This window comes from Chinchilla lanigera, unplaced genomic scaffold, assembly GCF_000276665.1.
Source record: "Chinchilla lanigera isolate Chin_1 unplaced genomic scaffold, ChiLan1.0 scaffold00158, whole genome shotgun sequence".
Lineage (NCBI taxonomy): Eukaryota > Metazoa > Chordata > Mammalia > Rodentia > Chinchillidae > Chinchilla > Chinchilla lanigera.
Genome location: NW_004955559.1, coordinates 1,112,670 through 1,137,409, shown reverse-complemented (window position 1 = coordinate 1,137,409; position 24,740 = coordinate 1,112,670). Strand labels below are relative to the sequence as shown.

General features: G+C 59.0%; 2 protein-coding genes across 7 annotated transcripts in view; one reads left to right on the top strand and one right to left on the bottom strand.

Moving 5' to 3' along the window:
* The window catches only part of Ap2a1 (adaptor-related protein complex 2, alpha 1 subunit), a 26,024-nt gene extending 5,994 nt beyond the window's left edge, over positions 1–20,030 (top strand). The window contains exons 2-24 of one of the 4 annotated variants that reach the window (XM_013509046.1): positions 4,624–4,692; positions 4,797–4,939; positions 5,051–5,244; positions 8,244–8,373; positions 9,046–9,147; positions 10,014–10,122; positions 13,419–13,569; positions 14,073–14,241; positions 14,328–14,465; positions 14,717–14,899; positions 15,362–15,459; positions 15,744–15,975; positions 16,061–16,228; positions 16,309–16,472; positions 16,757–16,822; positions 17,186–17,242; positions 17,332–17,414; positions 17,521–17,610; positions 18,584–18,707; positions 18,783–18,899; positions 18,982–19,051; positions 19,206–19,340; positions 19,577–20,030. In XM_013509046.1, coding sequence (XP_013364500.1) covers positions 4,624–4,692; positions 4,797–4,939; positions 5,051–5,244; positions 8,244–8,373; positions 9,046–9,147; positions 10,014–10,122; positions 13,419–13,569; positions 14,073–14,241; positions 14,328–14,465; positions 14,717–14,899; positions 15,362–15,459; positions 15,744–15,975; positions 16,061–16,228; positions 16,309–16,472; positions 16,757–16,822; positions 17,186–17,242; positions 17,332–17,414; positions 17,521–17,610; positions 18,584–18,707; positions 18,783–18,899; positions 18,982–19,051; positions 19,206–19,340; positions 19,577–19,771 — 2,987 coding nt within the window. In that variant the 3' untranslated portion in view covers positions 19,772–20,030. The remainder of the gene's footprint in view (positions 1–4,623; positions 4,693–4,796; positions 4,940–5,050; positions 5,245–8,243; positions 8,374–9,045; positions 9,148–10,013; positions 10,123–13,418; positions 13,570–14,072; positions 14,242–14,327; positions 14,466–14,716; positions 14,900–15,361; positions 15,460–15,743; positions 15,976–16,060; positions 16,229–16,308; positions 16,473–16,756; positions 16,823–17,185; positions 17,243–17,331; positions 17,415–17,520; positions 17,611–18,583; positions 18,708–18,782; positions 18,900–18,981; positions 19,052–19,205; positions 19,341–19,576) is intronic. The other 3 variants (XM_005412825.2, XM_013509047.1, XM_005412826.2) reach the window with 3 other exon arrangements.
* Positions 19,790–24,740, bottom strand: Fuz (fuzzy planar cell polarity protein). 3 transcript variants are annotated; one of them, XM_005412831.2, is made up of 12 exons: positions 24,590–24,739; positions 24,445–24,478; positions 23,968–24,089; positions 23,644–23,728; positions 23,383–23,451; positions 23,071–23,175; positions 21,969–22,166; positions 21,793–21,888; positions 21,402–21,508; positions 21,265–21,329; positions 21,059–21,193; positions 19,790–20,280 (listed from the first exon to the last, which is right to left on the bottom strand). In XM_005412831.2, the coding sequence occupies exons 3-12, from the start codon at positions 24,048–24,050 to the stop codon at positions 20,066–20,068; spliced, it is 1,158 nt and encodes a 385-aa protein (XP_005412888.1). In that variant the 5' UTR covers positions 24,051–24,089; positions 24,445–24,478; positions 24,590–24,739; the 3' UTR covers positions 19,790–20,065. The 3 variants fall into 3 exon arrangements, with proteins under 3 accessions (XP_005412888.1, XP_005412885.1, XP_005412886.1); XM_005412828.2 differs by having other exon boundaries at positions 24,445–24,740; XM_005412829.2 differs by lacking the exons at positions 24,445–24,478; positions 24,590–24,739 and adding an exon at positions 24,180–24,321 and having other exon boundaries at positions 23,968–24,090.

Here is a 24,740-nt window from a genome sequence, read left to right as displayed (position 1 = left end):
ATCACAAGCCGAGCAACTTAGTGATTCGGTGGGACTCTGTTTCAAAATGAAAAAATAAAATAAAGTAATTTTTTTTTTTTTTTGGCTGTTTAGAGGCAAGGTTTCCCTAGATAGTTTAGGCTGGCCTTGAGCTCACTAGGTAGTCCAGGCTAGGCTTGAACTTGTGGCGGTCCTCCTGCCTCAGCCTCCCAAGTGCTGGGACTACGGGTTTATGCCACATGCCTGGCTAAAATAAATTAGAAAAAGGACTGGGGCTATAGCTTAGTATGAAGGCCCTGTGTTCCATCTCCAGTATTCCCTCCCCCAAAAAATCCCAAAATAATTCAAAGTATACTTTTCCAGACAGCAAATTGAGCATTAATTTTAAAATTTCAATTTATTAAAATAAAATAAAAACTGAGGGTGGTGGTGCCCACCTGTAATCCCAACACTCAGGAGGCTGAAGCAGGAGGATTGCTCTGAATTCAAGGCCAGCCTGGGCTACATAGTGAGTTGAAAACCAGCCCAGACTAGATAGTGAGACCTTGTCTCAAAATAGTAGATAAGAGTTAAGTGAATAAAATAAAATGAAAAACGCTGTCTCTTGATGGCACCAGCCACATTTCCAGTGCCAGGAGTGCCGTGGTCCTTGGTGCTCCAGGCTTTATTCCAGTCACACACGCTGGGCCCCGCCTGTGCCCAGGGCCCGGTCTGTCCCTGCCTGTGGGGTGTGATGCTCCCATACCTCGATGCCGCAGCTCCCACGCTTGCCAAGGCCACGTCTCCAGTGCCGAAGCCTGAGCGGGGCTCTGACTGTGCCCATCTCACCTGTAGCAAGGTGGTGGCCTCCGCACAGCAGTGGGGGACAGTCACAGGCAGGAGAAGGACCTGCTTGTCCCATGATTCCCCAGCTCCCTTGGAAGCCGGGGAGAGGCCACACAGTTGGCCACACCGCTCCCCACTCCCTTTCCTCAGCCTCTCACCATCTGATGTCCTGACTGCGTGTCCCGGGGCCTTTGCACATCCCGGGGCCTTTGCACATCCCGGCCCCTTGTGCAGCTACACCGCCCTCATCTCTGTGCCCGCTTTCTGGCCTCATCTCCAGATCCCCTGATTGCAGACGCTGTGTACAGGACCCTTCCTTTCCAGGTGGGAGTCTGGCTCCCGTGTCCACCATACTGTATTCCCCTTTCCCCAGCACCCCATTGTTCCTGCCCGCCTCCCCTCCAACCCAGGGGCTCCCCAAGGGTACGTGTGACTCATTCCTGAACCCAGCCAAGAAATCCCTTTGTGGACCAGAGACTCCGTCTAAAACTCTCAGACATGTTTGCATGGTTCTGGTGACAGTGAACGTATTCCCTGTCACTGGCTGGCCCTGGGTGCTGCAGAGTCCTCCTTGCCTTACCGACTGTCACCACTGCTGCCAGCCCTTCCTCTCCTGTGTTACCCTCAGGAGCCCTGATGCCCTGCCCCACATGCCTGGACTATTGCTTAGTACTCACAGCGATCCTCCTGCCTCAGCCTCCCAAATGCTGGGATTACAGGCATGTGCCAGCTTGTCTTCTCTTTGGGAGAACTGGTACTTTTCTCTTTAATAGGCAAGTATATCAGTCATACAGAAGACAGTGTTGAATGGATGTGGATGATTTAAAGACTAAAGGATAGCTGGGCGTGGTTGTGCATGCCTGTAATCCCAGCACTTGGGAGGCTGAGGCAGGAGGATCATTGTGAGTTCAAGACCAACCTGTGCTACAAAGTGAGCTCAAGGCCAGCCTGAACTGCACAGTGAGACCCTGTCTCAAAAAGACTAAATAAATAAAGACTATTTAAAGGACAAATGCGCACACGGCCGAGCACGCGGGTATATATAGCAGCCCACTGTGTTTGTGGATGCAGCATCTATGGATTCCGCCAGCTGCACAGCAGAAATATTTGGAAAAAAAAAAGTGACGTCTATACTGAACATGTGCCGGCATTTTTCTCACCTTTATCCTCCAAACAGCGCTGGTGTTTGCGGCATTCACAGGGGATTGGGTATCGTCAGCCGCTTAGCTTGGAGAGGGCTACACGTAGGTCACCTGCCGTGACCATGCGTCTCTTACGTGTGGGACTTGTCAGAGCTAGAAGCCTGTGTGTGGGGAACAATCCCCCCGTCGGTACTGAGCGGCAGCTAAAGATCTTCTTAAAAGTGTATATTCTTTAAAGAGTGTGAAAAGAAGACATGTATAAACCTACTTCTGTATTTAAATCAACTTTCGGTACAATTTAAAGAATACTTACTTAGTTATTTTGGGTTTTCTGAAACAAGGTCTCACTATGTAGTCCAGTCTGACCTTGAGCTTGCTATGTGACACAGGTTGGCCTTGAACCTGCGGCCTTCTTGCCTCAGCCTCCTAAGACCTGGGCTTACAGGCCTGTGCCACAACACTCAGCAGAATAAACATTTTGTGTGTGTGGTACTAGGGAATGAATCCAAGCGCAGGGCTACATTCCAGCTCTGTTTAAAATTTTTGAGATAGTCTTGCTAAGTCATATACTGTCCATGTTGGGCTTGAATTTGTGATCCTCCTGCCTCTCCCTCCCAGAGTGCTGGGATTACAGGCATTCACAGACCCCACCCCTGGCTCCTGGCTCTTTTTTTTTCTTTTCTTTTTTTTTTTTTTTTTCAGACAGCATCTCACCATATAGTTTGGGCTGGCCTTGAACTCATTGTATAGCCCAGGCTGGCCTCAAACTTGCAGCGATTCTCCTGCCTCAGCTTCCTTTAAGTGCTGGGATTACATGTGTGTCCCACCATGCCTGGCTTGGTTGAGGAATTTACTGCTGTCTGAATGTGCTTCTGTGTGGGTTTAGGCAGCCCCTGGTCCACCTACAGAGGCCGTTGCTGGTTTTCCTGGGATCGGTCCAGAATCCCTTGTAGCCGTGTCACTGGGGCGATCATGTGGTCATGGCCACTGTGACGGCCTGGGCCTGGGAGAACTGCGCTAAACCCTCCTCGTCTTTCAAGGTCTTCTCGTATGTCCCCTCTGGCCGCCTCCACTGTGGCCCCAGGTGACGTTCTAGCCTCTGTCCTGGACATCTGTTCAGGTGCAGCTGCCCCCTGCCAGGCCACAAGTGCCTGGCTCCCGGCGTCCCCTTGTGGGCCTGGCCCATGGGACCTCCGGAAATGTAATTAAATTACTAGCATCAGGTGGCCTCAGAGGAGACATAGCCACAGAAAGCACCTGCCGGAGCAACGGCTGCATCGCTGGGCCCCAGAGCCCTCCCAGTGGCAGATTAACTCACTTCGACATGGAATCAGGGTGAGAACTTTCCTTCCTGGACTGCTGCGGCTTGAACCCAGGGCCTCGCACACACTAAGCAAGCGCTTTAGCCCTAGCTACACCCCAGCCCTTTTGATTTTGGGCCAGGGTCTCATTAGGCTGCCCAGGTGGGACTCAAACTTTCAATCCTGCTTCGGCTTCCCAGCGTGCTTCCAGGCACGAGCCACTGGGCCCGGGCTCTGCGTTCTCCTAATGCCGAATGTCCTCGCCTCCGACGATCTGGCTCAGGTGAAGCAGCCATGGCCCAGGGCTGGTTGGGTGGCACTGGACGGGGCTGATCAGCAGGGCTTCCCAAGGAGGCTGTCTCCGAGGCAAGGCATATGGGAGCTTCCTAGGGAGCAGGATTTCAGGAGAGGAGGGGGGTGCATCTGCTTGCTCATTCATGCATTCATTCATTCACTAAACGAACCCAAGCCTCCTTAGAACCAGGCTGCGCACGCGGGGACGTGGATGGCACAGGTGTGGGCCAGAACAGCCCTATGCCCCGGATGACCAGGCCCTTAGCGCCTGTATATGCTGGGCACTGTTGTGGGAACCCCTCGGCTGTGGGCTGGGAGCCGAGCTCAGGTAGCGCAGGTAAGTGAGGGAGTTACGTGGTGGGAAAGGTCCTAGGGAGGGCTGTTTTTGCAAGTGTTCCAAGCAGAATAGCAAAGAATTCACTTGAGCGAAGTGAGCAGGAGCCTGTTGTGATGGTGTACACTCAGCGTCCCAGCACTCTAGGAGGCTGAGGCAGGAGGATTACAAGTGCAAGCCCAGCCTGGACAACTTAGTGATGTAGAAAGACCTTGTCTCAAAATAAATAAAAAAGGCAGGGATGTAACGCAGCGCGAAGGGTCTGGATTCGATGCCTGGGACCATAAAAGAGAAGAAATGGGCGGGAAAGGACTCGATGGAGGTGGCAGGAGCTGAGCCCGTTGAGGGGGTGATCCCAGAGGAGGTGGGTGCGGGGGCACGGAGGTCACGGCTCGAAGCCCTGCGTATCAGCGAGGACAGAGTGTGGGGACCAGGGAGGCGGCTGCTGCAGGGACCTAAGTCAGTGAGCCTGGGATCTGGGCGAGGTGGTGGCATGGGGCCTTGCGGTCGCTCGCTCTGGAAGTCGAGGCCACTGGGGTGTTTGGGGACCTGAGTGAGTAGTGGGGCCTGCCAAGGGCCAGAGGCAGCAATGTCTTCCGGAAGAGACCCTGGGGGACAGGGAGGCCGTCTTGTCACTCTGCTGCCGCGGGCCGCTCCAGGACAAGCCGGTGAGCGCCTGCGGGGCGTGCAGGGCCCTGAGGAAGGAGGACGTGAAGGCTGGTGCTAACCTCGGCTCCCCCTCTCGTAGGTAAGAGCAAAGAGGCGGAGATCAAGAGAATCAACAAGGAGCTAGCCAACATCCGCTCCAAGTTCAAAGGTAGGTGGGGCCCAGGCCCGGCCCAGGGAGGAAGCGCAGGAGACCGCTGGGAAGCTTGTCTGCAGACCCGTCCTCTTACGGGCTCCCCTCCTTCCTCGCCGCAGGGGACAAGGCCTTGGATGGCTACAGCAAGAAAAAGTACGTGTGCAAGCTGCTCTTCATCTTCCTGCTCGGCCACGACATCGACTTTGGACACATGGAGGCCGTGAACCTGCTTAGCTCCAATAAGTACACAGAGAAGCAGATCGTGAGTCCAGGGGCCCGGGACCGCCGGGTCTGAGGGGGGAGGCCGGGCTGTGAGGGTTAGGTTTAGGCTGTCTGGTTACAAGGCCCCCAGCCACCTCCGTCCCCGTCCCAGGGTTACCTGTTCATCTCCGTGCTGGTGAACTCGAACTCGGAGCTGATCCGGCTCATCAACAACGCCATCAAGAACGACCTGGCCAGCCGCAACCCCACCTTCATGTGCCTGGCCCTGCACTGCATCGCCAACGTGGGCAGCCGGGAGATGGGCGAGGCCTTCGCCGCCGACATCCCCCGCATCCTGGTGGCCGGGTGAGGTGCTGGGGATGGAGAAGGGACAGGGAAGATGAGGCCGGGTGGTGGAGCTGAAGTGAGGCCGAGGATGCCAGCGGCTCCTGTGTCAGCCCCGTGCTTGTCTCCTCACGCAGCCAGGATGGTACGAGGCGGCCTCCTGCAGAGCCTGTGAGCTGCGTGTCCCATACACAGCTTTAGCAGCTAGTGTAAAGTGATGACAAGCCAGGCGTGGTGGTGCACTTATTACCCCAGCACCCTGGAAGGCTGAGGCAGAAGGATTACAAATTCAAGGCCGTCTTGGGCAATTTAGTGACTTAGACCCTGTCTCAGAATGAAAAATAACAAAAGGGATGCAGCTCAGTGTGAAGGCCCTGGGTCCTGTCTCCGAAATCACAAACAAGAACAAGTCAGGGTGGGGGCTGAGGATTTAGCTCAGTGGCACAGAGCCTGTCTGGCAAGCACAAGGTCATGAGTTCGATTCCCGGTACCAGAAAAAAAACCAAAAAAACAAAAAAGAACAAGTCAGGGTGGTGAGGAGGCTGATTAGACTGCAGCAGTGGGGGAGGGGCTCTGGGGTGGAGGTGTGCAGTTTGGGTCAGGCATGGTGAGGAGGAGGTAATCACTGGACGATGGTGGAGAACGAACCCTACAGATAAGGACCAGCAGGTACAAAGGGCCTGTGGCAGGCACATACTATAAACAGTGAACACAGCAGGGCCAGAGGGAGTTTGGGCCTGAGTCTATTGAAATGGGACATGGGGAGTGTGTTCTGGGTGGATGAGTGGTATGCTTGGCCTTGCCTTCTAGAAAAGTCAGCCCAGGGCTGGGAATATAACAGTGGCACAAGGGCCTGCCTGGCAAGTACAAAGTCCTGAGTTCCATTCCTAGTACCAGAAAAATAAAATAAAATAAAAAAATAGAAAGGTCAGCCTGCCTGGGCAGACATAGGGCTTGTTTCTGGCACCGTGGTGGATGAGGGACCTGCCTGATGATCTCACTGAACCCCAGTTCTCATGGGGAGCTGTTGGGTACATGGGGAAGGAAAAGGTTCTCTAATGGGCCAGCTAGAAAATAAGCAGAAGGCCCCAGCAGAAGCCCAGCACCTGGCAGAGGGCGGTGGGCCGCAGCCGGGCGGTGTTGGCTTGGGACCCTGCAGCCTCGGGGAGAGGTAGAGCTTGTCTGAAGAGTGGCTCTTGAGCCCACATTTCAGAGTGATGGTGACCCAGAAATAGGCCCCCTGGGGGACTCTGCGCAGAATTGCCTGTCTTTGACCTCAGCACAGAGCAGCCCTGAGCCTGGCTGTCAGCCGGATGTGACCCTGCCTGGGGAGGTCGCAAGCCAGGTGTGGTGGTGCACACTAGTCCCGACCGTGAGAGGCTGAGGTCCCTGGTGGGACTCCTAACCTTAAATGGTGGTGTTTTGATTTTTTTATTGTTGTTGTTGTTTTGTCTTTTTGAGACGGGATCTCGCTATGCCGTTCAGGCTGGGCTTTATAGCCCTTTGAGCTCACTTTGTAGCCCAGGCTGGCCTTGCACTTGCAACGATCCTCCTGCCTCAGCCTTCCAAGTGCAGGGATTATAGGTGTGCACCACCACGCCTGGCTTCTTTTGTTTTAAGACAGGGTCTCACTATGTAGTTCAGACTGGCCTTGAACTCACTACATAGTCTAGGCTGGCCTCAAACTCACAGGGATCCTCCTGCTTCAGCCTCCTGAGTGCTGGGATTGCAGGCATGCACCACCACGCCCTGCAGAAGTCTGTGGCTTTTATGCCCATTTTTGCCCTTTCCACCTGGCTGGTCTGTGCTGCATGGATGGGGTCCTGGCCTGTGTGGTACCACTGTCCCCGAGTCGCCCTATGGGTGGCCTTTCCTTCCTCCTCGCCTGTGAGGGCTCTGGACTTGACACAGAGTGACGGACTAGAGTGCCCTGAGTGAGGCCTCCAATGTGGGACTGGTGACCCCGCTGCTGCAGGGTCACTGCCACAGTGCATGTCCACCTTTAAACCCGATGCCCCAGGGCGGATGTGGGCAGAGCTGTCCTGCACCACTCGCACCCTGGGCAACCCGCAGAGGTGGCCTGGCACCTCTCAGAGGACATAGAGGGCCCATCTCCTGTCAGCCCAGCTGCAGCCTCCCGGGCGGGCTTCCTTGGGGTCCATGCCAACAGGTGTTTCCCACAGCTGGCAGGACTCAGCCACTATGTCACGTTTCTCCCGCACGCCCGTGGAAGGGTCTCTCCGCCCGGCCTGTGGCCCCACAGGTGTCTCCCAGGGCTGTGCCCTTGCCCTTAGCTTTCTCTTGGCTCCTTGCTGGGAAACTCCCGGAAAACCGGTTAGGTCCTGATCCCTCTCCGCTCCTCACCATGGCGGCTCCCAGCTCACGCTGTGGGTCTGGCCCTGCAGATCTGGCCTTGTGTCCCACCCCCCGCTTTTTTGTGTGTGGTCCTGGGGATTGATGGAAGCCAGGGCCTTCACGTTAAGCTACATCTCTAGCCCTTTTTAAAATGTTTGATTTTGAGACAGGGTCTTGCTAAGTGGACTGGAACTTGCAATCCTCCTGCCTCTGCCTTCTACAGTGCTGTGGTTACAGGCAAGCACCGGGCAAGCGGCTCCCAGGGCCTGTCTCTACCCCTCCCCTCCTTGGCAACCTTGGCGGCAGCCCCTGGGTCTGTTGGTTGGTCCCTAAGTGCAGGGGCCCGGTCCGCCTCGGTCGCAGGTCGTCTGTTCTGTCTGCTGGGGACGTGACAGCTTTGCAGTGTGCTCAGTGACTCGGGGGTTTCTGGTCGCCGTCGCCTTAGCAGAGAGCCCTTCCTGAACGGCATCAGGAGTGCGTGGTGGCCGGAGGAGGGTGCCGAGCCCCGAAGGCCCTGGCTGAGCTCTGCCAGCGGGTCGCGGCCACCTGGCAGTGAGGTCCCGGAGGCCCAGTGGGATCCCTGGGCAGCGCCAGGTTGGATGCCCGCCTGGCTTCCTGTCCTTGCTGGGCCCCTCGTCTGATGCCCGCCCCCACCGTGTCCCCAGGGACAGCATGGACAGCGTGAAGCAGAGTGCGGCCCTGTGCCTGCTGCGGCTCTACAAGGCCTCGCCCGACCTGGTGCCCATGGGCGAGTGGACAGCGCGCGTGGTGCACCTGCTGAATGACCAGCACATGGTGAGGCCCCCACCGCCAGACCGCCGGTGCCGGGTCCCCATCTGTGTCCCCTTGACCCACTTCTGATGCCCAGATCCACACCTCCGTTCTCCTGACGCCCAGATACTCAGGTCCCTCCTATCTCCCCTGACCCCTTGGATGTCCAGGTCGCCGCTTCTTCCCGACATCCCCCTGGGCCCTGCGACTCCAGTCCGTCCCCAGTCCCCACTACTTACCCAGCTGTGAGCCCTCCATGCCTGACACCACCCGCCTGCCAGGGACGCTGTCCAGCGACCCTGATGCCCGTCCCCAGCCCATGCTTGACGCCCAGAGATTCCCCTGACGGCTCCTGTCACCCACCCCACCCACAGAGACCGAAGCGCCGCTCACCCCGAGACTCCCAATCCCTCTCTGTCCCGACCCTCCTGGGGCACCCAGATCTGTGCTGGCCGCCATTCCCTGTAGCCTCCTCACCGCACCCCTAAAACACAGCGTGTTCATGTGCAGCATGTGTGAACACAGCCCTCGTGTGAGGGTGACGTGCACATTCACAAGTACACGTAGTCACACACACACACACACACACACACACACACACACACGCACGCACGCACGCTCTGCACCCGCCCCGCCCGCTCCCAAGCCTCTGCCGGGGGCCCTCAGCCTGGGACCCACTTGTCCTGACTCCCGCAGGGCGTGGTCACGGCCGCTGTGAGCCTTATCACGTGTCTTTGCAAGAAGAACCCTGATGACTTCAAGACCTGCATCTCCCTGGCCGTGTCGCGCCTAAGCCGGGTGTGTGTGGTGCCCACGCTGGCTGTTGGGGGTGGTGCCGGGGTCCCTGGGTCCTCTGACCTCTCCAGTCCCCTCGAGCTCCCTGAGACTCGGCCCAGCCCGGTGGTCACAAACTGAGACTCTGAGCTGGGCTCGTTGGGCATGGCTGCTGCCAGGCTTTGTGGCCCTGGGCAAGTGGCTGTACATCTCTGAGCCTTCACGGTGCCATCTGCCCTATGCAGATGACCCAGTGCCACCGCACAGCCAGGAAGCTGGTGGGAAGAGGCCTGCATTCTCGAGCAAAGAGAATACACAGCCGTTCTGTCAGCCCATTTGTGTTTCCTTCGTTTACCATACAGCTGTGTACTGCCGCGTGCCAGGCCCCCGTGGGAGACTTAGACAGTGACAGCAGGGCCGCTTACCATCGTGGAGGTGGTGCAGAGTATCGTGGGCGTGCTTCCTGGCAAAAGGGTTTTCAGGGTTGAGCAGGAGTTTTCCGTGAGGAAAAACAGTCATATGACCTTTTGATCATTCACCGGTTTCCTGCCTCTTCCATGGTCTTCCTCCTTTCTGATGGGTACCAGGCTCAGGTCCTGCCCCTCCTGGCTTCCATGTTGGGGGAGGGGACAGTTTCCAGGGAACCCGTGAGATATGGCTGTCATGGGTGGGGCCTGGGGGCTGCCACACAGAAGGGACCCAGCAGAAACTCTCCGGTGGGTACTGGCGTGCCTTGGAAGGATCAGCCGCCTCAGCTGTCCCACCCTTGCAGACCATGTGCCCGACCCCCGACCCCAGCCTCAGTTTCCCTGCTCCATAAAACCAGGGCCTCATGGAGGGAAGGCCCCCGCTTCCTGACTGATCCCCGCTCGTCCTTGCCTTCCACTCAGATCGTCTCCTCAGCGTCCACCGACCTCCAGGACTACACCTACTACTTTGTCCCCGCGCCCTGGCTCTCAGTGAAGCTCCTGCGGCTGCTGCAGTGCTACCCCCCACCAGGTACGCGCCCCTCCCCTGCCGCCAGGCACTGCCCGCCCGGGAAGCTCCCCCACCGGGTACCCCACCCCCACCAGGTCCTCCACCCCACCCCCACTGCCGCCAGGCAGCTCCCAGGTCCCCCCTGCCCCGGCGGGTGTAAAGGAGCCCCAGCTGGCCCTTCCCGGGCCCCATCTGCATTTACCCACCACCTGGCGGGGAGGGATGGCCTAGGGTACGTGGAGAGGGAGACAGTCCCGGAGGTGAGGCATGGCCCTTCCGGGCACAGGCAGCGAGCAGTGGCTTCCGCCGACCTCCCCTGCGGGACCCTGAGCCGTGTCCGTCCGAGGCCTGCGCGGAGTGACTGGCTTCCTGGCCTGTCGGCCCTGTGCCCGGCCCCTGCGGGGGGCCAGGCTGCGGCCTGGTGTACGTGTGTGTGGCTGGGTGAGTGCGTGTAGACGTGACTGGCTAGGGGTGTGCCATGTGCACGGCAGTCTCTTGCGTCTCTGATCGTCCCTGTGTGTCACGTGTGCGTGTGTCAGGATGCGTGGCTGGGTGTGTGTCTATCCACGTGTCTCCGTGTAGCGTGTGTCTGCATACCTGTGTGCACTCGTGTCGCTGCAACCGAGTGTACAGTTTGGGTGACACCTAAGGCCCGTCCCAGCTCACAGAGAAGTGATGACTTTGCCCCGTGTCCTGGAAGTCTCACCTTCTCGGACCCTCGTTGTAGTAGGGACGGCTCTAAAGTGCCAGGAGAGGAACCCGAATCTTGTGTCAGTGCCTTTTATAGATGCTCGGAGCCCATCTCTGTTTATTTTCTTTGCTTTTTGGGTATCAGGGCTCGAACTCAGGACCTTGCGCTTGCCAGGCAGGTGCTGTGCCGCTGAGCTATATATCCGGCCCTCGTGTTTATTTTCAAGTAATTTTTTTGGCAGTGTATTGTGAAGTTTCAAGCAGATGAGTAGAGACATCTCATCACCTAGACTTCATATACTGCTTGCTGTGGATGTTCAGAGTTTTCTCCTAAGGTTTTGCAAGTAAATTACAGGTGTCGTGTGTTACCTTGAAATAGTTTGTCAGGTACTTCTAAACACTTCGGCATCTCCACACAGCAGCAATTCCATCATCACACTTATAACCCATTCGTTTTTGTTTTTTGTAGACTTTTTTTAATTTTCATTTTTTGAGACAGGGTCTTGCTATATAGTCCAGACTGGGCTTGAACACTCTGGGTAACACAGATTGGCCTCAAACTTGCAGTCCTCCTGCCTCAGCCTCCCAAAGTATAGGGATTACAGGTGTGTGCCACCACACCCAGTTTTGTAGGGTTTTTTTTGTGTGTGTGTGCATGCAAGGCATGAGCCAATCCCCAGCCCTTGTGCTGGTTTTAATATTCCCCAAAATGTCTTTCAGAGGTGGTTCAAAGTAAAATCTAATCAAGCCATAAGCATCAAACTTGATTATTTCTCAGTCATTGCTTTCCATCTGGAAGAACTGCCCCCTTTATTCCCTGGCAGTAGCTTTCGCCATCCTACTATGAAAACTTTTTTTTTTTTTTTTTTGAGACATGGTCTCACTATGCAGTTCAGGCTGGCTTTGAGCTCACTTTGTAGCCCAGGCTGGCCTCAAACTCGCAATGATCTCCTGCCTCAGCCTCCCAAATGCTGGGATTACAGGCGTTTGCCACCACATACGGCCTATGAAAACTTTTAAACATAAAGACAAGTTGACAAAGCTGGGGACAGTGATGCATGCCTCTAGTCCTGTGAGAGACTGAGGCAGGAGGATCACAGGTTTGAGCACAGCCTCACAATTTAGTGACAGCCTGTCTCAAAGAAAAAAAAAGTGCCGAGGCTGTAATCAGTGTGAAGGCCCTAGGTTTAATCCCTAGTACGGGGTGGGCACACAGGATGGGGACTAGTTGAAGAAATGGTGTAGCAAACACCAGGTGCCTCTAGACTCGACAGCATTGTGAACACCACGCTGTTTCCACAAGGCTTTGCAAGTGGATTGCACACATCCTCACACACCCTGTATTTCTGCACGGATTTCTTAAGACCTGGAGCGCTGTACTGAAACCACAGTGCCCTTGTCATCCCTGAAATGATTCAGAGGAACTCCACCGGGGCACCTCGGTGTTCAGATAGCATTATTTCCATGGCTTGACAGTATAAGTGTGTGCATGCCGCATATGCCGCAGTCCAGTCCCGGAGCACACAATATACGGAATTATTTTGGACATTTCTTTTTCTCCTTTGTTTTTGCGGTGCTGGGGATTGAACCCAAGGTTATATACATACTAAACACATGCTCTACCAGTATTTCTTTTTTTTTTTTTTTGGCCTTTTTGAGACAGGGTTTTTACTATGCAGTTTAGGCTGGCCTTGAACTCACTTTATAGCCCAGGCTGGCCTCGAACTTGAAGCAATCCTCCTGCTTCAGCCTCCTGAGTACTGGGATTACAGGCATGCCCCACCACGCCTGGCTCATCTACCAGTATTTCTTTTACTCTTTGTTTCTTTATTTTTTGAGACAGAGTCTTGCTATGTAGTTCAGGTTGGCCTTGAACTCACTATGTAGCCCAGGCTGGTCTCGAACTCACAGGGATCCTCCTACCTCAGCCTTCCAAATGCTAGGATTATAGGTGTGCGGCACCACGTCAGATGCTTTTACTCTTTAAACCCCCATACCCTGCGGGCCCATTTTATTATATTTTTTTGGTACGGGGAATCGAACTTGGGACCTTGTGCTTGCCAGGCAGGTGCTTTTGTCGCTGAACTATATCCCTAGTCCACGGACCCATTTTAAAGCAGCTAGGAGAGGTTTGTCTTGTGTTCCGCCCTCCGTTCTAGATTTGCCAATTGCTGCCTGGGGCGTCTGTCCCATGAATTGGTGTGTCCCGCTGCGGGGAATGTCAGTGGTTGTGTTCCTGTGAGCTTCTGGCTGGTGTCCACATTCCCTGTGTTGGCGGCCCTCCGGGGACACTTTCTTACTGGTTGTGCTTTCTCACTGTTGACCTGGCCCTGTGAGGAGCTGGTGCTGAGTGACACGGTGATTGTCTGGGCAGGTGGCCCAGGGCCATGCTTTTTGCGTGGCCCTCCAAGGGAAGGCCAGGATTTGGGGATGTCTCCGCGGACAGCCCCGCCATTGCTTTGCTCTGTGAGAAGCCTGCTGTGCATCGGTGCTGCGGAGGGGAAACCGAGGCTCGCAGGGCAACGGGCTGAGTGCAGGTCTGCAGATGGGGCCTGCGTCTCCGAGGTGCTCCGCCCCGCTGCAGCAGGGCTAGTAGGCAGAGCACTCAGCCGAGCCCGTTTCCCCAGAGGACGCGGCCGTGAAGGGACGGCTGGTGGAATGCCTGGAGACGGTGCTCAACAAGGCCCAGGAGCCGCCCAAGTCCAAGAAGGTGCAGCACTCCAACGCCAAGAACGCCATCCTCTTCGAGACCATCAGCCTCATCATCCACTACGACAGGTGCCCACCGCCCAGTGGGGTGCTGGGGGCGGGGAGGAGGGAGGTTGACAGGAAGAGGGTGGCTGTGTGCAGCATTCCCCGTTGCCAGGCATGGTGCCACACACCCGCAATTCCAGCACTCGGTGAGCTCAAGGCAGAATCGTGAGTTCGAGCCCAGCCTGGGCAAGTTGGCAAGTTAGCAAGACCCTGTCTCAAAATTTAAAAAATAAAAAGGGCTAGGGATACACCTCAGCACAGAGCCCCCGGGCTCAATCTCCAGTGCCTCCACAGAAAAACAATTGCTTCAGAAAGTTAGTGCCAGGCCCATAAGGCAGAGTGCTACGGAGCTTCATTTGGCCCAGGTGTCTGAGGCCCTAGGGGGATCAGAACTGGGCCTGGGTGGGCAGGGGTTGACAGCCGGCTCCTTAGGGCCTGTGGGCTGGATCAGCTGGGACCCGAGGCCCGCCCCGCCTCACGGACCGTCTCTGCCTCTCCTGCTGTCCCCTTCTCCCCCTGCACCGCAGTGAGCCCAACCTCCTGGTGCGCGCCTGCAACCAGCTGGGCCAGTTCCTGCAGCACCGCGAGACCAACCTGCGCTACCTGGCGCTGGAGAGCATGTGCACGCTGGCCAGCTCCGAGTTCTCGCACGAGGCCGTCAAGACGCACATCGACACCGTCATCAACGCCCTCAAGGTGCGCCCAAGGCCTCTTCCCCCAGTGGCCAGCCCAGTGCCATAAAAGGGCCTAGAGCCCAGCCTGGCCGTGTTCTCGTTCCTCAGACGGAGCGGGACGTCAGCGTGCGGCAGCGGGCAGCAGACCTCCTCTACGCCATGTGTGACCGGAGCAACGCCAAGCAGATCGTGTCGGAGATGCTGCGGTACCTGGAGACGGCCGACTACGCCATCCGGGAAGAGATCGTGAGTCTCGTAGGGCTTGGGACCGGAGCTCCAGGTCTAAGGAGGCCTGGGCCTGGGCTTCTGGGTCTGAGGGCAGAAGCTGGGCCTGGACCCTGAGTCTATGGGGGGAGGCTGGGTCTGGACCCCGGGGTCTGAGGAGGAGGACTGGCCCTGCACGCCACGGTCTCTCCTCAAGTGAGTGGCGTGCCGAGCTCCAGGTCGGTGCATGGTGACTCCACGGCACACATGCTGCCGCCTTCCTCCCGCCGCAGGTGCTGAAGGTGGCCATCCTGGCGGAGAAGTACGCCGTGGACTATAGCTGGTACGTGGACACCATCCTCAACCTCATCCGCATCGCGGGCGACTACGTGAGTGAGGAGGTGTGGTACCGTGTGCTGCAGATCGTCACCAACCGGGACGACGTCCAGGGCTATGCTGCGAAGACTGTTTTTGAGGTCAGCATCCTTTACCCTGACCCCGCTGGGGAGACAGGTGCCAGGCAAGCACAGCTGGCGCTGAGGCCTGCCGGCCCGGGCCACCAGCCTGCTTTTTCTTCTGCACCAGTGTGTGCTCAGTTCCGTGCCTCTGCATTTTGGGGAACGCGTGGGAACTGATGTGCAGAGTCCACAGAGCATGGGTGCGGGTACCTGGTTCGTAGGGTACCTCCCGGAGTCTTCATGGTTTCCCCCTCCCTGTCCTCTGGGAGCAGGGCCCAGTGCTGCCCCGTTTTACTTCCTGTATAGCTGGAGCTAGTCACTTACTCTCTGGGCCTCAGTCTTCCCATCTGTAGTCCCCCCTACTTCACAGAGTTGTGAGACTTCTGCTTATTAACACACCTTTCCCTGAGCTGGGCACAGAAGGGCCTGGGAGCAGGCCCAGTGACCCTCTCTCTCTTGTGCCCTCTTTGCCCACCCCAGGCCCTCCAGGCCCCAGCCTGTCACGAGAACATGGTGAAAGTCGGCGGCTACATCCTTGGGGAGTTTGGGAACCTGATTGCTGGGGATCCCCGCTCCAGGTGAGGGAGCCTCAGGCTCCAGGGTGAGTGCCTGAGTTTCTAAGGGATCTGGAGACGCTCCCGGGGTTCCAGGGCTGGTCATGATGGGGTTCCTTGCAATCTCCTGGGCTATCACCCCAGCCACCTCCTCCCTGTGCCATGCAACAGCCGTCATCCTGGGTCTCCAGAAGGGTCAGCCCGGCGGCGGTGGCGGAAGGGCCCGGTGGGGAGGTACCTTTCTTTCCTGGGGGTTTTCTACAGGGCAGCCTGGTCCTGCTGACTCCACCCCTTCCCCGCCCCTGCAGCCCCCCAGTGCAGTTCTCCCTGCTGCATTCCAAGTTCCACCTGTGCAGTGTGGCCACACGGGCCCTGCTGCTGTCCACCTACATCAAGTTCATCAACCTCTTCCCCGAGACCAAGGCCACCATCCAGGGCGTGCTGCGGGCCGGCTCCCAGCTGCGCAACGCTGACGTGGAGCTGCAGCAGCGCGCCGTGGAGTACCTCACCCTCAGCTCCGTGGCCAGCACCGACGTCCTGGTCAGAGCTCTGCGCCTGCCCGTGGGACCCTCTGTCTCCCCAGAGCGGAAGTGCCCCTCCCCTGACCAGCCCACCCAACCTGCAGGCCACTGTGCTGGAGGAGATGCCGCCCTTCCCCGAGCGAGAGTCGTCCATCCTGGCCAAGCTGAAGCGCAAGAAGGGCCCGGGAGCCGCGAGCAGCCTGGACGACGGCCGGAGGGATGCCAGCAGCAATGACATCAATGGGGGTGTCGAGCCCGCCCCCAGCACCGTGGTAAGCCCTGGGGCGCTGCAGCTGGGCTGGACGAGGTCCTGCAGCTGCCCCAAGTCTCACCGTGACCCCATCTCCTGCAGTCCACCCCCTCGCCCTCTGCCGACCTCCTGGGGCTGCGGGCAGCCCCTCCCCCCGCGGCAGCCCCGGCTCCTGCCAGTGCAGGCAACCTCCTGGTGGACGTCTTCTCCGATGGCCCGGCCGCCCAGCCCAGCTTGGGGCCCACCCCAGAGGAAGCCTTCCTCAGGTACCGCGCTTCCGCCAGGCCCCTTCCCCACCCCATTTGCTCCTCTCCCTGTTCCTGATGTCTCTACCAGCTCTGGCTGCGCCCCTGTCCACCTTTGGTCTCCTTGCCCTTTCACTGTTTCTCAGCCTGCTCTTCCTTCTCTTCTTCATCCTCTCCCCCTATTCCGGCCCTCTCGCTGCCTCTTTGGGATTGGCTGCCTGCCACGCCTGTCTTCTTTGTCTGCTCTGGGATTGGCTGCCTACCACGCCTGTCTTCTTTGTCTCCTCTGGGATTGGATGGCTCAGCGAGCTGGAGCCGCCTGCCCCTGAGAGCCCCATGGGTTTGCTGGCTGACCCAGCTCCAGCTGCTGAGTAAGGGGTGGCTTCGGGGGTGCGGGGGTAGATTCCAGTGTCCCTAGGGAGGGTTAAGGGACTGGGAGCTCTTGGCAAGGGGTTCCAGATGCTCAACCATGGCAGGAATTGGAGGAAAGTGGAACTTGGGGTTCTCTGATGGGGAAGGAGGCACCAGCCAGAGTCCTATTCAAATTAGTGAGAATCACCAGTCTGATTCTCTGTTCCTTGAGGTTCTTTGGGGAGTCTGGGTGTATGGGTTCTGAGTTTCCGTCCTAGGGCTTGTACCATACCCCTCACCTCCAGCGTGCCTGCTCTCTCACACACACACACACACACACACACACACACACATTTCCATCTTACTCCTTTCCTGGCCCCTAGCCCAGGTCCTGAGGACATCAGCCCTCCCATCCCGGAAGCTGACGAACTGCTGAATAAGTGAGTCCCGGGACGGGTGGGTGAGGGGAACGGGACAGGAGGAACCCAGGCCGAGGTCAGGTGCCTGAGTCCCTGCTAACCCAAATCAGGTTCGTGTGCAAGAACAACGGGGTCCTGTTCGAGAATCAGCTGCTGCAGATCGGCGTCAAATCGGAGTTCCGGCAGAACCTGGGTGTGGCTGGGTGACTGGTGGGGCCAGGGCTGGTGGTGGGGAGCCCTTGGCTGGTGGCTGGGGACAGAGGAGCTCAGACGGAGCCCTGCCTCCCCACCCCCCACAGGCCGCATGTATCTCTTCTACGGCAACAAGACTTCCGTGCAGTTCCAGAACTTCTCGCCCACTGTGGTCCACCCAGGAGACCTCCAGACTCATATCCTCTTGGGCCTGGGCCTGGCCCTGCCCCATCGGGTCGGGCCTGCTGGTCTCTGGGAGGCTGAGGCACCAGCCCTGACCCCTGCTCCAGCCCTCTTAGAGCGTAGGCACATAGGTCCCCTGCTGGTGACAACGAAGTGCCGGAGGAGGCATAACCCCCCCAAACCCCTCTGCCCTTGGCTTCAGTTTGTCCACCAGGCAGGCCCCTTCCGTACCCTGACCTGGTCCTGTGCTGGGCTCCACGCCCAAGATTCTAGAAACTTTGGCACTCAGGAGCCACAGCTGGGTTTAGATGCTGACCAGAACTGTGCTGCGGGCCCCGGGCTGTCACGTTTCCTCTCCGATCCTTCTAGGACTGCCGTGGAAATCAGAGCAGTTAAAAAGCCTGGGAAGGTCGCTGGCAGTGTCAGTGCCACCCCCACCTCTGTTTCCACATGTGTGGGCTGAGAGGGGCTGGGCCCCAAAACCCTGGGGGACCTTTTCAGTTGGTTCATTCATCCATCCATCGCTTCTAGAGGTCCCAGTAGGCAGCTGTGCGCCAGACTTGGGGCACCGGTAGGTGGGAGGTGAGACCGCGTCCTTGCTGGTGGGTCGCTCACATAGAAGCAGCCACGGATGCAGATGGGGACACCAGCTGCCCACTCCTGTGAGTACTTGCATCCACCTAATGGATTACCTCATGACTCCTGAGGACGTTTGGCAGGTGAGGTTTTAAGAGAGGCTGAGCAGTTTGCTTGGAGTCACCCAGGCGGTGAGACCTATAATGGAGCCCCGAGATCACAGCGGAAGGCCACAGGAGGCGCAGAGGTGGGCCCGAGGTTCTCAGCGGGAACTTCGTAGCATGAGTGCTGGGCTGCCGGCCAGGGCCCTGCAGAGGTCCCCTGGTTGGGGCTGCCCCGAAGCCAAGGGACCACGGCCAAGACCGCCTGGGCGCCCTGCCAGTCCCTGGCTTCCTTGACCACAGCGGGCACAGCTGGCCGTGCAGACGAAGCGAGTGGCGGCGCAGGTGGACGGCGGGGCACAGGTGCAGCAGGTGCTCAACATTGAGTGCCTGAGGGACTTCCTGACGCCTCCGTTGCTGTCGGTGCGCTTCCGGTGAGTGGGCGGGGCAGCGCCGTGGGCGGGGCTTCTAGCCGGGGCGTGGCCTCACAGCTCGCACCTCCCTGCCAGGTACGGCGGTGCTCCCCAGTCCCTCACCCTGAAGCTCCCGGTAACCATCAACAAGTTCTTCCAGCCCACGGAGATGGCGGCCCAGGACTTCTTCCAGCGTTGGAAGCAGCTAAGCCTGTGAGGGGCCGGGACGGGGTGACCTGGGAGAGCAGGCCGGGGTCTTCAGGGGCCTTCCCTGACTTTCACCTTCCTGCCCCAGCCCTCTGCAGGAGGCACAGAAGATCTTCAAAGCCAACCACCCCATGGATGCGGAAGTCACCAAGGCCAAGGTGAGAGGCCCGGGGTGCTCGTGGTGGTGGCCGCCGAACTTCTCCGAGGCCCCCACTCTCCCATCTGTAAGGCGGGGCAAAGGTTTGGGGCTCCGGGATGCTGCCTGGAGGAGATGACAACTCAGGCGCTCCAGCAACTAGTCCCTTCTTCCAGCTCTTGGGGTTCGGCTCTGCCCTCCTGGACAATGTGGACCCCAACCCTGAGAACTTCGTGGGGGCTGGAATCATCCAGACGAAAGCCCTGCAGGTGGGCTGTCTGCTCCGGCTGGAGCCCAACGCCCAGGCTCAGGTGAGTTGCCGCAGGGGGAGGCGACGAGGGGGAGACGCTGGCTCACCGGTCACCCCGGCCTTGGTGCACCCTTCCTCACTGTCCCTCTGCCTTGTCCGCATCCTGCCTTCCTTGTCCTCTTCCATCTTTCGTCCTTTACTTCCCCTATCTTACACCACCCTTCTGCTCTGTCCTCCTTCCTTTCCCTGTGTCCCCCTCCACGGCCGCTCCCCCTCCTGTGGCTGCCCCGTCCCGAGTCCTGCCCACCGCCCACAGATGTACCGGCTGACTCTGCGCACCAGCAAGGAGCCCGTCTCCCGTCACCTGTGCGAGCTGCTGGCCCAGCAGTTCTGAGCCCTGGATCCTGCCCTGGGGACAAGGCTGGCGCCAGGCAGCTTCTGGGACTGAGGCAGCTTTGGTGGGTGGGGCAGCGAGGGGACTGCCACTGGTGACAGGGAAGACGCCAGGGGTGGGGGATGCCTGGACCTTCCTCCAGCCTTTTGTATTTTTATTTTTGTTCATCTGCTGCTGTTTACATTCTGGGGAGTAAGGGGGAGCCCCTTCCTCCCTGTCACCCCCAAGCACAGAGGGGAGAGGGGCCAGGGAAGTGGGTGCCTCCTCCCCTCCCCCGCCCCGTCGTAGCCCCTCCTGCCCCCTCCCCGTCCAGGGGCTGTGTATTATTGTGAGCGAATAAACAGAGAGACGCTAACAGGTCCGTGTCTGGGTCTGCCGCTGGCTCCTCGTGGTCACAGGAACGGGGTGAGGGCATGCAGCGTGTGGGTGGCCAGGGCTCGAAGCCCATGGGTGGGGCTCTGAGGAGACAGCAGCAGCAGGAGCTGCCGAGGCCCCAGCTGCAGGGCCACTACTTGCCACCCCATTCCTGGGCCCAACACGAGGTAGCAAGCTCTGGGCAGCTGGGCCCCGTGGCCCGCATCCTCCACCTTCTCCGGCGGCCCTGGCTCTGGGGAAAGGACAAAAAGGATTGAGTGTGACAGGTAAGATGCCACACCCAGGAAGCCACACTCCGCTCTCAACCGTGGGGTCTCGGACTTTTCCCCTCTCCCCATCCAGCATGGTCAGCGCTTTTCCTGGTCCTCTTTCCCTGTGAGAGCCCCAGGTCATCCTCTGCACGACCCAGATTGCAACATGCAGGTGACACCACGTGCCAGACCTTAGGCTGCTCCACAGGGGCCAGAGCGACTCTACTGAGGACCCACCTCCCTGCCCCCATGCCCCCTCCACACGGGCAAGGGTCCCACAGCTCCGGGGGGATGTGGCCCGCACCAGTGTGCTGCGTTCATGGCGCCATCCTGGTCCCATCCTTTGGGGCCTCGTGGGATCTACAACCCTTCCTTCCTCACCTGGAGTCTAGACCCCACGCCCCACTCCCCACTCCCCAGCCCCCAGGCAGGCTGCGCCTCCAGGAGTTAGGGGGGGGCAGAGCCTGCGTGGACCCGGACTGGGCGCCCAACCGCCAGGGTCCGAGTTCCGGCCCTGCCCTCCCCTAGCTGAGCCTCGGCGTGCGGTGGGAGTGACGGGCGACCGCAGAACCCTCGGGACGGATGCGCCCTGCTGTGTGAAAGCCCGGGCAAGACAAGAGGCTCGATGTTCGCTGTTCCTGCTGCGATTACACAGAAGTCTCCCGAGCCGGCCGGCCCCGCCAGCCCGCGGCACCGCGCAGGGCTCCTGGCCCGGCAGGGCCCCCCGACAACGTCCCCAGCCCCGCCGCTTGCTCCCACCTTGTGCGACCTGGGACTCAAGGGTCGCTCCGTGAGCGGGGCACCGCGCCGGCCACCGACCCGGTGGGAAGTAGGTGGTGGTGACCAGGCTGTAGAAGTTCCGGAGGAGGCGCCGGCGCTGCTCCGGGGCAGGCTCTGCGGGGAGAAGCCGGCGTCGAGGGCGCCCCGACCCACGGCCCGCCCGGCCCGCCCGGGGCCTCCGTCACCTTTGTCCCCCAAGGCTTGCACCGTGAAGAGGCAGCGTTTCCGTTCCAGGTTCAGGAGCAGCAGCCTGTGGAGCGGAGCGTATCAGGGACCAGGAAGAGCAGAGAGGATGCCAACCCACCCCTCACCTGAGCCCTACCCGAGGATGTCCGCGTGCAGGGCGAAGCCGTCCGGCAGCGCTCGGGGCCCCAGCGTCAGACAGGCCCGCAGCGGGTCCAGCAAGGGCTGCCACCAGCGCTCCAGAAGCTGTGGGGGAGTGGGCAATGGGGCGTGGTTATAGAGAAGCGGGGCCAGTGAGTCACCAATGGGAAGGCAGGGGCAGGTAGGAGGGGCGGGGCCTCCAGGAATTGCATCTGAGGGAACCACGTATTGGGGGAAGGGGCGGGCTGGTGTGAAGGTGATTGGAGAGGACTCCAAGGGGCGGAGCCCGTGGGAAGGGGCGGTGCCTACGGGGAAAACAAGATCCGGCAAGCTACAGGCTCATGCTGGTGGAGGTGTCACCTGGCGGGAAGTGAGACTGCTGTATTCACCTGTGGATCTAGCTGACTGAGGGGTGGGTGCGGCCCGCAGAGCAGACACAGCTCCAGGCCCGGCAGCAGCGTCAGGGTCAGCAGCCTGTGCGGGACCTGAAGCAGGGCGGTGGGTGGGGCTAACCGTGGCGCGACCCCTTCCCTCCGGCCCTGCCCCGCCGGCCCCACGCACTCACCGTGGGGCTCCCGTGTGGTAGGTACACCGGGTAGTCTCGAGCGGCCTGCGGGGGCAGAGATCCCACCAGCCACGGAAGCAGCACGGCCTCAGGCAACCCCAGCCGCCACCAGCTCTCGGTCGCTGCCACCACTCGGCCAGACACCACCAAACTGACAAAGGCCGTCCCTGCGGCCTCAGCGAAGCCAGAGAGGGCTTCCTGGGAGGCAAGCGGATGGGGATTCAGAAGACAAGAACGAGGGGGCAGCCAGGCGTGGTGGCGCACGCCTGTAATCCCAGCACTGGGGAGGCTGAGGCAGGAGGATCATTGCGAGTTTGAGGCCAGCCTGGGCTACAAAGTGAGTTCAAGTCCAGCCTGAACTGCATAGCGAGACCCTCGCTCAAAGAAACAAAAAGAAAAAAAAAAAAAAAGAACGAGGTGGAGGTGGCAGTGACTCCCAGGTGGGCGAGGAGGGGAAGGAGACCGGGGACAGCCCAGAGGTCACTGAACGGCCAGGCCCACGTGTCACACCCTCTCAGCCTGACTTCCTTGGCCTTCATGTGTGGTCATTAAACCACCAGCCTGGCCTGCACATACTGAAGACAGTAATAGTAGCAGCAGTAGCTATGGCTTATTGCAAGGGCACTGTGCCAGGCAGGCAGCTCAGAGAGGTCAAGTCCTTGGTGGGCAGTCACACTGCCGGGGGTGCCCGTGCCTGGTGAACGGACAAGAGCAGCGTTGAGGGAGTGGTAGATGGGAGCTTACCAGGTGAAGGAGAAGCACGCTCCAAGGCTGAGAAGCTGGAAAACCCTTGGGCTTTGTAAGGCCCACGGGCAGGCGGGCGGGCAGTCTGTGGACTGAGCAACAGCCTGGCAGGTGCCAGATTCCACAGGCCCTGAAAACGGGGTTGGGGGCCTGGGGGGGCTGGAGGCTGGTCCTGAGGGCGGTGGAATCCACAGATTGAGCAGGGGAGAGGAGGAGGCCTAGCTTGGGGTGTGGGAGAGTTCTTCTAGGACTAAGGAGAGACCAGACTGGGTACCAAGAGGATAGGAGGTTGGAACAGTGGTCCAGGGGGAGAAGGATGAGGACTGAGCCAAAGTCATGGGTGCAGACGCGCCAGTACCTGCAGGAGTGACCCTTCTGGAGGAATCACGCAGTCCACACACTGGGTCAGGTCCCCGATGAGCTCCGGCTCCCCCAGGAAGCTGTCGATGAGGCAATAACTGGCCTGGCAGAGAGAGAGGGGAGAAGCCTAGGACCCAGGAGGGCCCCACATCTGCTGCCTCCTTCAGAGAGAAGTGCTCCAGGGTCGGGCAAGCAGGTTGCCCTCAGGAATGATGGGGTCATGCTCTTCCTGAAGAGCCTGGGCGCTGTAGTGCCCGAATGGCAGCGCCTTGGATTCCCAATTTCCCATCCCAGTGTCCCGCAGCCTCACCCTCAACTCTTTCTTCAGTCTCTCTACGTTGCGGATATTCGTAAGTTCTTCAAGTCCTACAAGAAGAACCTAGAAGAAGCACACAGGCGAGTTAAGAGCCCTCGACAACTGGTTCTAACGGAGCAGAGGCTGGAACCACGCTGGGCCTCAGGGAGGAGGGGTGCTTTGACTGAAGGTCACGATTCTTGAGTGCTAAGGGAGGAGACTGATGAGAGAGCTCACAGCTCTAGGTTTGGTAGAAAAGAGTCCCGGGGATCTCACCATGGCCCCAAATACCATCTGGAGCAGTCGCTCCAGCCTCAGCTCCGAGGTGCCCTCCTCTGACGACAGGACAATGAGGGTGATGCTGTGGGGACAGAGGGGAGAAGGAAGAGTGAATCCAGGTGTGGGAAACAGGGTGGCGGGTAAAGCCGAATGTGCCCTTGGATCTAAGCTGTGTCTTCTCCTAGTCCACCTGCCTCTCCTACAGGGGAAATTAGGGGTCAGTGGAGTCACTCTCTTATCAAAGATCCCACAGGCAAATGAACAGCTAGAAGGCCATCTTCAACAGGGGTTATCACCCTGCCCCAAGCTCCCCCTAGGGACCTGTCATGGAAGCTTTTCCACACCACGGTCGTGTCCTCTGTTCTCGCAGAGCTCAGCTGCACCTCCAAATTCTGGCCAAACATATGGACTCCATTGAGGGAGCCGATGACAGAGAACGGTAGCTGCGGAAGAGTCGGGGGCATTAGACAGGGGCATCCCGTTACCTCCCCCTTGAGATCCAAGCGACAGCGTTCCCAGCCCCTCTCCATAGCCCCTGGAAGCTCCTTTCGAGGAACCAGCGGACACCGCTAGATGTGTGCCCCATGGATCTCTAAAGTCAAAGCGGGGGCTGAGGATTTAGCTCGGCGGCACAGCGCCTGCCTGGCAAGCGCAAGGTCATGAGTTCGATTCCCAGTACCGGAAGAAAAACAACAAAATTAAGTCAAAGCAGAAACTTCCCTGTCCCTCCTCCCTTACAGACGTAGAGCGCAAGCGTCCTAGCCCTTTTATATTTGGATCCAGGCGACTAAGCCCCACCTGCTGACGGGCTGGGGCACCGCCTCGGCTGCTCCTGCAAAACAGGGGGACCCCGCTGGAGGCCGCGAGGCACAGCAGATGCACGGTGCCCCCTGTCCCCTCCTCTCCCATTTGGACGAGTCCCTGTGGGGTCTCCCTTCGGTACTATCAGTGCCAGGCTGGGAGCTGGCCGGCAATCACATCACAGTAAATCCTCGCGCCCTCCAGAGCCGCTAATTGTAACAGGACTAAATTCCCGCCTGGTTCATCTCACTGAAACAGACCCTCAAACCCCGGTAGGTTCACTTCCGCCCCAA

Coding starts and splice junctions, on each gene's coding strand:
- Fuz (XM_005412828.2), bottom strand. CDS start 24,555: ATGGGAGAGGAGGGGACAGGGGGCACCGTGCATCTGCTGTGCCTCGCG. Junction 23,176..23,382: donor GACTGAAGAAAGAGTTGAGG/GTGAGGCTGCGG, acceptor TCTCTCTGCCAG/GCCAGTTATTGCCTCATCGA. Junction 21,330..21,401: donor CTGCACGCGGACATCCTCGG/GTAGGGCTCAGG, acceptor TCCGCTCCACAG/GCTGCTGCTCCTGAACCTGG.